Source organism: Egretta garzetta, unplaced genomic scaffold (assembly GCF_000687185.1).
Source record: "Egretta garzetta isolate BGI_Z169 unplaced genomic scaffold, ASM68718v1 scaffold783, whole genome shotgun sequence".
In the NCBI taxonomy this organism is placed as follows: domain Eukaryota; kingdom Metazoa; phylum Chordata; class Aves; order Pelecaniformes; family Ardeidae; genus Egretta; species Egretta garzetta.
In genome coordinates this window covers 64,012-74,549 of record NW_009259187.1, presented here as the reverse complement: position 1 = coordinate 74,549, position 10,538 = coordinate 64,012, and the positions used below count along the sequence as shown (strand labels likewise).

Below are 10,538 nucleotides of genomic sequence, written 5' to 3'. Positions count from 1 at the left end.
GGCGGCTGCAACCGCCGCTGCTCCTGGCGAAGGGACCCTGGGAAGTCCTTGGAGGCGAGGGTCCTCTCTCCCCAGCTGGAGGAGACCCTGAGGAGAGGAGGACTGGCTGGCCAAAGACTGGGGTCCCCGCTGCTGGCGCCGAGAGGGCTGCTTCCCGGTGGTCCTTATTAATAGTGCACCAGCTCCACTGTCTCTGCCGCGCCCTGCGCCGGCTCGGGGCTCTCCTGCACCTCCTCCTGCGCCAGCACCTGGCTGAGAGAGACCTGGCGCTGGAACTCCGCCTTGGGCAGCGTGGCGATCTCAAAGTGCGGGAAGCGGGCCTGGAATATGCGGGAGGACAGCTTCAGGCGCTTGAGCACGTCGGAGAAGAGGAACCAGTTGCAGGGCCTGTGAGGACGGGAAGAGGATGGCGGGTTAGGGGCGGAGGGGTCCGCAGGCACGTTGCCCACCTCACCGCCTCCCAGCTGCCCGGGCGCTGGCCCTCCCCTCGACGCAGCACTGCCGGTGAGCTCCGGGCTCTATTCTCCTCGGGGTCCGGACAGAGCACACGCGCAGGACCTCGGTTCAGAGACACACCTGGGTTCGATCGCTGCTTTGCGGGTCACATCTCTTTAAAGCACTCAAAGCAAGACAGGGACATCGCCGTGAAGTTACGCCTTCGGCGGTGTCCCAGCAGCATCCCCACCCAGCAATAAGCCCCGCCAGAGGGTCCATGTCCCGTCCAGCTGTTTCTCCTGGGCACTGCACATGTCCCTCTGGATGGGCAGAAATTGGCAGGCGCGGGACTCGGCTAAACAGAAAAGCAGCACTTTGGTTGCTGCCTCTCCTGAGGCGTCTTTCTCCCCCCTGCAGTCCAAGCAAACGCAACAGCCACGGTGCCACAGGAGGTGCAGAGGGGAGGACTGCTCAGGGCGGTGACCTGATGAGCCTTCCCCGTGATGGAGGGGGAACAATCTACTCAGACCTGTCAATGCAAGCTGCTGCTGACCATCGCTGGAGAAAAACGGGGCTGGGAGCAACAACAGAGGGAGAGAGGAAGGGAGGCCTCCTGGCAGGCGCGGCCCGGGGACACCACAGGGCAGCAGAACGCGCCCGGCTGTGCAGCAGGACTGCACAGAGACCCCCGACTGCACCCTCCCGCTCGCTGGGGGCGGACGGGTCTGGCCCAAGCGCTGCAGCGGCGCTTCCCCTGCCGTCGCACGGCCAGAGCTCTGCAGGGACACGGACCCCGAGAGCTGCACGTTGCCAGGCTCCGACTGCGCTGTGCAAGGCCCTGCCTGCAGCCCAGATCTCTAACCCTAAGCTGAAGGAAAACAACCACCAAGGCACACAAGCTGCTCTTAACCTCAAGGAGCTGCTGCCTGTGACTGGGATACTGGGGCTGCGACCACCCGTGGTACAGAACAGCAGGCACCAGACAGCTGACACAGAACAAATCTTTTTAGCTTTACCTGTGCTGCTTCTCGGTTGTGTTTTAAAACCAAGTCCTTTCTTAAACCAAAGGGGTCTTTGCTTGGTTCCCCCATATATACGTCTCCCTCGCCTGTAGGCCCTCAGGCTTTCTCCTCGTTAACTCCGCGGGACAAGACCGAGGAAACGGGGACTGAAGGACTTCACAGGCTTTGTGCTGTGCCAGCCATCAGCCAAGGAATCCCAGGCTGGGACTCCTCTAAGCGTGCCTACACTGTGGGAGTGCCCACCCAAGCGCTTGTCCTCCCCCAGGCTCCTCCACAGTCACTGGAGAGCTGATCAGCTGCCCCTAGCGGTTCATCTCAGCCTGACGTTGGCTCCTGCCCTCATTTGGATAAAACCCGCTGACAAGCCTTTGCTGACCGAACAAGAGGCCAAGGTGACCAGCTCAGAGGTGGACTTCTAAGAATTAGTCAAACAAATTCCATCCTACCCTGCATCTTTTCTGACTTGGGGCTTACAAAGTGCAGTTTCTTCCCCCACATTTTTCTAAAAGAGAGTCTATGCAACGCTTCGTTAGGAGGTGGTGTACGACGGGGAGTGTGCCACACGAGGCTCGTTACTGCCGCAGCAGCTTGCTCCTCCCGGGGAAGCTGCAGTAGCCACATTCCTCCGTGTCTCTGCCTGCAGAAGAGGGACAAAGGTGCCTGCTCCTTCGGAGGAGTGCTTCGAGATCTGCAGGACTCAAGTGCAACTTTCACGGCCTGTCTGGCTCCCTTGCATGCAGTCAGCCGGGGCTCTCAAAGGCAGGCATGAATTTCCCAGATACGAGCATCTCATGTTATCCCTCGACGGGAGGACAGCCTCAGGCTTCCTCGTCCTGCTGCTCTCCCCACGAGCTCGCGGGCTCTGTTCTGTGAGCTCCCCCTCACCCCCAGCATTAATGTCACCCGAATGCTCTCTGCTCCAGGAAAAGGTACTCACCCCCGAGAGACTGACACTTGGAGGTTATAGCTGGGAAGGAGGGGCTTGTCTGAGAACTCAAACATGAAGTTGTCTGCTTCTTGCTCCTCTTCCTCCTGGTCTGAACTTCCTGGAGGGTTGAGCAGAAGATCGCATCCAATGCTGTCCTTCCCCTCTGCAACAAGCAAAACAGACGTTGGCATTGCTCAGTTTCACACCAGCTGGAGCTCGTCACTCCCTGGGGAACAGCTCTGCCCAGCTGGACCAGCTACCACCACAATTCAAGCACACCTTCCCACAACGTCACAGCGACCCTAAGAGCCAAGTCCCAGGGGCTCCTCCCGCTCTCCTTCCAGCCCCTCGTCTCAGAGAAATTCTGAGTGAGCGCTGGCTGCTCTGCACAGCGAGACTCCACTCGGGTGACCGGGTTAGGTAGGAAGAACGACGACGAGGCACTGCCTTCTCACCAAACGAGCCACTTCTGCTGGCAGTCTTTGCTTGGGTCAGCCACAGGCTGACCCCCAGATTCTCCCTGAAATGGGCTCAGCCCCCTCGCCTCTGCCAGCACGGCTGCCCTCAGCCCGGAGGAACCTGCGCCAGAGAGGGAGGAGGGGGATGTACGAGCTGCTTTGTCCCCACAGATCCCGTAACGCAGGGCGCCGCGCTCTGCCCGTCGAGGGCTTCTCCACCCAGATCCCGCTCTCGACAACCATCGGCAGGTTGTTTGGTATCTGGAGGCGCGTGCCAGCAACCGCGTCTAAATCAGGACTGCAAGGCTGTGCCACCAAACTGCGCAGCAGATCTGGAGACCAATACAACCAAACAACAAGCATGACGTCAGAGAATCAGCCCCACAGATTTCTGGCTTAAAGCTGGCTGTTCCAGGAGGTATCCAAGCTCCAGCAGGATTTGCTTCCATAGGAGTTGGAGAATAGCACCCTCGGTCCACAAACCGTTTAGAAGACAGTTAAATTTGCTGTTCACCAATCTGAAAAGCATCTGCTGAAGAACAGCTTGCTGCCTGCATTTTATTATTAAGAGATATGAATAGTCTGGGGTTTGCGGAGTGGTTTTGTCCTGCTGACATAATACAAGATAACTCAAAAAAACTTCCAGAAAATAGAGTTTAGATTCTACAGAGAGAGGTCAGCCCAAATGTGCTGGTGAGTGAATAAACCGATCACGCAAAAGTTCAACCCCATGCACGAGAGAAAAGGCTGCACAGAAATCTCGTGGTGTGCTGCGTGAGAAAGTTCCACGCACCATACTGCTCTAGGACTAAGCGCAGCAGCCAGGAAGAATGTTATTTTAATGGAGAAACAACAGTGGGTGACAGGAGACTTGGGCTCAAACAGGGTCTCAGGAAAAAAAATTAAATAATTTCTTAGTCCTGCCAAGGGAAAAAAAAAGAAAAATCCCTAAGCAGCAGAAAAACAGGCGCCTAAATCCTCAAAACTTATTGTAGAACAGGGCAAAAATGCGTAATGTGAAGCCTGGCCTGCGATCACTGCTAGGCAAAGCTCAGACGCCATCAATGAAAAAACTCCAATTTTTGGAGCAACCCAGGAAAAAAATAATTAAATGCATTTAATGGGGCAACAACGTGGTCCAATGTCTGCCCTAAAAACTCTTCTCACTCAGCCTGAGTGAAGGCTGCGACAAGAACAGGAACATCCTGTACCACCGCAGAGTAAAGGGAGACAATCGGGCGCAACAATGCTTGTCCCGGCTGCAGAACAAAACCCTGGAGCGGGACTTTGTACCTGGAACCACGGCAGCACGAGGTGCAGGCCGCTGATGACTTTACCATACTCAGACCTCAGAGATCCCACACCCTGGCTTCTCTCATTATCTTTTGGCCTCCAGAGATTTGCAGACCTAAAGGAAAATGTGGACAACATTCCTGCCTCAAAGAATAGAAACAGACCGAGCAGGGGCCTGGGACTTCTCCTCCACCCTGAGGGACAGGCAGTGCTTTGTGCTTCAGCTGGTGGATCTGATGGAAAGGGAAGCTTTGAAGGACTGAACCACTGAAGGAGGAGAATTGTTTTCTGCTGTGCTGGTTTGCTGCCTGTGACGGCTGGGAGCAGCTCGGTTTCTCCGGAGCAGAACCAGGGACTTCCCTGCCGTGGGGAGCGAATGTTTTTGGTGACTCAAGGTGACTGCTGAAGGTAACTGAGCCCAAAGGGCCCATTTCGAAACACCACTGTGGAGAAACCAGCCCTTTGTCTCAGGTTTGGGCATCTCGCTCTTCCTTGACAACCCACGCAGTGTCCTGCAGTCGTGCCCGGCAGAGCACAGGTGACCATGGTCTAACGCCGCCCTTTCAGTACTGCCGTAAGCTGGTCTAGGTGTGGATGAAAAGGAAGGTCCCTTTCTGTGCCCGCTGGAAACAGACCTGGCAGGATAAAGGATCACGTCCCAGCAGGGTTCATTCCTTGCTGCAAGTTGCCAAACAGCCTCCCAAAGGCAGCGTCGAGGGCAGCGTGATTGACCTCCCTGCAGAGAGGAGGGGCAGCGTGACTGACCCCCCGGCAGCGGCATGGTGGCGCTTCAGCTTGGCATCTCTGCCATCCTCTCTCTGAGCCAGAGACAGAAACGTCCCACAAGTAACGCAGAACATTTTGTGTAGCTGACATCTCTCCAGGGATGACCACTCTCACATCTCCGAGGAACCTACGTTCTCCCAAGTGCTGTGCAGAGGTACCTGTTAAAGTCCGAAGCACCTCAGATTGCAAGTGTCAGCCCAGCCAACGCTGGAAGGATCTTTGCACCGCAGCAAGGATGAAATGAGGTTTCTAGGGAAGGGTACAGGCAGATCAATGCGGGATTTGCCTGGCTTGTTAACGAACTTCAGGTAGCACAGGAGAAAAGGAAGACAAAACCTGACCGATGGCACCATGTGCATGACCATGGGATTGTGAGACCCAGTAGAGACACATCCCCAGTGGCCAGGATTTAGTGTGAAGCCCCACTGGCAGAGATAGGACATGTTTAACAGAGTCTTTTTTCCACCCTCAGATGAAGAAATACTCTGAAGAGCTCGACTAAGGTCCAGGGGAAGTAAAAGAAGTGCAGTCCCCAGCACTCTCTGTGGAGATTTTCCATGTATTAGCCAAGTGCCTAAGCAAGGCCCTCGTGAGCAGTGAACCGCCATCCCTGATGGCATCCCCAAACCCCTGCAGCCCCCCATGAAACACCCAAAGAGTCAGTGATGGTTTGCTTACTGAAAAAAAGAATCCCTTTCTTTTTGCCTACAGGGGTGGAGGACAGGAATGTGAGAAGAGGTGATGGAAGACAAGCCAAGGGATATGGAAATGAAAGAACCGGAACAAGCAGCTAATTCGAAGGAAACACAGTCGGCTTGCTTTTCCAAGATGCAACCGTTTTATTTCAGGCATTGGGGTGTATGAAAAACAAGATGGCACGTGTCTAAATTGCTCGCCTGTGGCAGCGGGTCTCCTAGGGGGTATGAGAAGTGGCGGTCTACAACCCCAGGCCGGGCTCTTCAAGAGGAAAGGACACTGACGAACGGGACACAAGCAGACACTAGAACTCAAGCACATAAGCTCTCTGGGTAACCAAGAGCTCAGCATGCTGTAGTAACCAAAGAGCGCCAAACTCTCCTACCCACAAAACCACACATGATTTTCCTTCCTTGTTTATCAGAGAAATCCAAGTGGGAATGGGTGATAAATCAAAAGGGGTAATATCTTTACTTTAAAAATATTGCAGTCACAGAATAGCTGTTTTTCTTGTGGTAAAGAGGCTGCTTCTTAAGGGATGGTGATAGCTTCAAGACTGAGAAATTCAGAGGAAGGAGGCTGTGGTTTGAACAGTTACTTGGCATGCCTGAGGTGCAAAAGCCTACGAACAAAGCGTTCTTAGGAGTACAGAATTTCTTCTGTTCTGAAATGAAGAGACATGGGGGTCCTCCAAGGATAAGTCCTCTACCAAGAGCACCCTTCCATATGCATCTGATTTTTTTCATTTCTAGAAGGATGTCGGAAATGACAGGGGCGAGCAACTAAAATCAACCGCCCTTTAGCTGGCCAGTGTCAGTAACTCAAGTCTTTATGAAGGGCTTGAGAATGTGGATCTACTGTCTCAGGAGCAGTTGGGAGGGACTCTGCAGTCTGCCACAGGACCACAGCTAGATCCAGAACATCGTCCTTCAGGGACTCTGGGGGAACTGGAGCAACACAGTGGAAGATCTGGGGACCTTGTGCCTGTATCATTTCAAGAAAACTTCTAAGCTTCCAACCACAATTTTCAGGAAATGACAGCGAGAGGTCCAAGTCACGCCTTCACTGGGAAACGCCTGGCACTGTAAGAAGAGGATCTCCCCCAGATGAACATCTCCCCTCCAACGCAGAGGAGAGGGATGGGCAGCTCGGGGAACCTGGAAGTTCACGGCTTCCTCACTGTGAAGGAATAAGTACGTCCTCTGCCTGCCTTGGTTTTATCTTGATGACCGGTTAACAAGAACTGCTACAAGAATAACGTGCTCCGGGATCGACGCCCAAGGACCCTCAGGAATCACCAGCAGCACTTGGCAGCCTGGTCCTGCACCTGTGTTCAGCCTACTCCCTCCAACAAAAAGTTCCTTTCAGGAGCAACTCCCAGCATGTAACATTACAGCAAGATCTCTAAGACGTGAGTTGGGCCGGACGCAGACAGACCTGAGTGAATTATTACTGAGCATTATTCTCTCTGCTCTGCTGCTGTAAATGAAATGGCATAGACTGAACTCACCAAGTACAGAGCTGCTGTAGAAGTCCCAGGCTGTTCGAGGATCTCCATCACTGCGCCCCTGGAGATCCGAAAGGTAATCTAAAGAGAAAAAATGGGGACGGTTAATGCTTGTCTGCTGGTCAAAGCATGGCCCTGGCATGCATACCCATCGATCCTGGGTGAGCCACTTCACCTCTGCTGCTTTTCCCCACTTTGCAGTTAAGCGTTACGGCAAAAGCCAAACCATAACGTGCAAGAAGGGCACCCTCGCTCAGGAGAGGACAACGTGACCCTGGGCCCAGGAACACGAACTGGAAGCTGAAAAGGGAAAATGACTGACAAGACTAAGTGGGTTGGAAAGAAAGGTCCTTAGGATTGTCTTGAGCCTCATGCACAGCACTGTCTTTAGTGGTCTGAACCACAGCATTGCCATCTCCTTGCACGTTAAAGACTAAAAAGTGACTTGTATCTTATTTGGAAAACAGTACACAGTTCTGTAACTAAAGATTGGGCGGTAAAAACACACACGCATGACAGGGCAGAGCTAAAATTATTCATTCACCTGCTTCTCAAGCACTTCTAAACCCTCTGACACCCAGATTTGGTTCCGTACGCTGCCAGGCAGGAAGGATGGAAGCACAGCCACCCCAGGCTTGGCACCTACCGCAGAGGAAGTGCTTCATCACTTCGCTGGTGGCAAGCTTCACAGCTGTCTGCCCAGAGTAAGTGGCCAGAGTGGGATCAGCACCATAGGAGAGTAGAAGCCACATGGTTTCCAGGTTGTCATTTGCTACTGCATCGTGGACAGGCCTGCAAGGGCAGAAGCATTGGCAGAAAATGAAGACACTGGAAGAGTTTGCAAAGCAAATGCTCTGTTTTGGGTTAAGACAAATCCAGCGATGACCTACAGCTCATCCTGAAAAACACACCCTGCTCCCTGTCCCCACACTTCCCGGTGCTTCCCCAGACGTTCCCCCCCTCTCACTGGCTTGCCTTGTGCCATCCTGCGCGCTGCAGTTCACGTTGGCACCGTGCTCTAGCAGAATGTGGAGGATGTCGATCCAGCCTCGCGCGCAGGCTTCATGCAGAGCTGTGTAGCCAGCGTTGTCACGGTGGTTCACATCACTGCTCTTTTTCTGCAGGCAATAGAGCACTACGTCCTACAGGAAAGATCGTTGCAGGCCTGGTTACACACAAACCCAGACACGGCAGTGCAGGGGACAAAGCAGCGAAAGGCACCAAAGCTCACCTTGTAGCCCAGGCGAGCCGCTCGCTGCAGAAGGGTTTCCCCTGCATTTTTGTTCACAATCAGCCGCCGAGCCCCGGGAGGAATGTTCTGGGTCATGGGCAATTCGGGGGAACTCCCTGGGCTGACCCTACGAGACTTACAAAGTGTCCACAAGTCCTGGGGCTTCTTCAGAGGGCGCATTTTGGGCTGGTTCCAGCAGCCTTTCCCCTGGAAAAGAAAGGAATACAGCTCCTTGGCAGACGTGGCCACGGCTTACTAACAGGAGTCCCCTTCTCTGTCTTCTCCCCACGTGTGTTCCCCTCACCAGCCCAAGCCATACCTTCCCCTCGTCACAGATCCCTGCCAGGTGTTTGGTTTTGCATTTGCGTTTTCCTGATGGTTTCTCTAGCTCTTCTTGGACGGGAGAGCTGTCCGAGTGCTCCAGGAAGAAGCCATTCCGAAAGTCTGGGCGTCCTTGAGATTTTCGGGGGGATGGGGAAAGCCTGCTCCTCAGCCGTAGCTCTGTGCCTTTACCCTGCCCAGACTCCTTCTGCTTCCGGTACCTAAAATCTAAAGGAGAAATAGGAATGAGGAGCTTCCGTAGGTACAGCACTGAAGGCCAGCAACCCAGATCTCTGCCACCAGGCAAAACAAACCGCCCGTCTTTGACGGCTGCTCATCCAGAAACACAGACCCACAGCGCAGGCACTGCAGGAAGCAGGAGCAGAGTGGATCTGCAGATTCTCCCCACCAGGGACACACTCAGCACAGACACAAGGTGCTCAACGACAGACAGCCATCCTGGTCTGAAAAGGCCAAGCCTACTGAGAGCTGGGGCTTGCACACAACTGACTTAAGGCTTTGCCTTAGGTCTGACAGGGAACTGACAGGGAACCCAGTATGAAGCAGTCCAGCTTGTCAGCGCGCCTCCCGGTAGTTTGGTAACTGCATGCTGCCACACGGTGCACTCCCCTACCTGTGAGGCTGAGCAGGACTCACTCACCTGGGGTACCCCTTGGAGAGACAGAAAATGCAGGAGGGACCCCCTTCAAGCTGCCTGTGAACAGTCATTGTCTTGCTGCCTACAAAACCAGCCCCTGCCTTGCCCTCTCACATCTTCCCCTTAAGTTAAGTAGCACGTTAAAGTTTCAATTAATATGCACACTGGTAGGAAGTACCAGGATGCCTCAAGGGAAATCCAGTCTCTTTTTCCTTGCATGGTGATCCGTTAAAAGCCAGGCAGAAGAAAGGACTTTGCGCAGTACGGAGGGAACTTCAGGGCTTCACTGCCACCAGAGGTGGTGGAGGCAGCACCAGCAGGACCAGAAAGGATTTCGGCAAATTCATGGACAACAGACCCATAAATGAGCTGTAGGTGGCATGGGTAGGGACAGCCCTAGTTCGGCTGTTCTGGAAGCCGTGGAAGCCCAGGTGGCTGAAGTCCGGGAAGCGGCCATGCTCGAGCGCTGGCCCTGAACAGCCTCTGCACTTGCCACAGTCAGGAGAAAACTGCGGGCTATACAGACCCTGACACAACGCAGCGTGCTGGATGTACTCGGGCAAGGAACGGGAGGCGTCGCCTTGCTCTGAACAAAGTGGAATGCCCCCAGGAGACATGGTCTGGGGCGGCAGGTCTGACTTCCCACCACACAGAACACGGTATTTGTCTTTAAGCTCATGCACAGCTCTCAGGCAAAGTTTTAGCGATGATACTTGTCAAGAAGGCAGCACACGGCAATCACTAGCCTCTTGCTGTTTTGGAAGCAATCGGCGGACGGATGCTGGGCTGTCTGTAACACCATCCTTGTGTCTTTTACAGCACTGCGACACTTTCACAACCAACCCAGGGCAGTATGCAAGGACTCGAGATGCTCCTTCCCTGATACCCAATTCCTTCCGCCAGCATGCAGGGGCTCTGTGTGTTAGAGCAAAGCTTTTAAAGCTGTAGCATTAAATACACCTCGCTTGGCAGGACGCATGCCCATGTGAGGGAACGCCTTCCCAGCAACAAAGAGCACCTTGGGCTTGTGGAGGAGACAGGTAGGAAACAGTGCAAACCTAAGAAGAGTCAGGAACATGGTGAGGAAGAGCCAAGTCTGACCGGTACGCGAAGAGAAAGGGGCAAAATGCTGACACATCAGACAACACATAGGGAACAGGACGGTCTGTGCTTGCAAGCGGCACAGTCCGACAGCCCCTGCAC

General features: G+C 54.0%; 1 protein-coding gene across 1 annotated transcript in view; it reads right to left on the bottom strand.

Annotated features, from left to right (window-relative positions):
• Positions 1 to 167: 167 nt before the first annotated feature.
• Positions 168 to 10,538, bottom strand: part of BCORL1 (BCL6 corepressor like 1) — a 22,956-nt gene continuing 12,585 nt past the window's right edge. Inside the window, 7 exon segments of the mRNA XM_035891298.1 lie at positions 168 to 387; positions 2,395 to 2,548; positions 7,129 to 7,206; positions 7,772 to 7,917; positions 8,101 to 8,267; positions 8,357 to 8,563; positions 8,676 to 8,905. Coding sequence (XP_035747191.1) covers positions 168 to 387; positions 2,395 to 2,548; positions 7,129 to 7,206; positions 7,772 to 7,917; positions 8,101 to 8,267; positions 8,357 to 8,563; positions 8,676 to 8,905 — 1,202 coding nt within the window.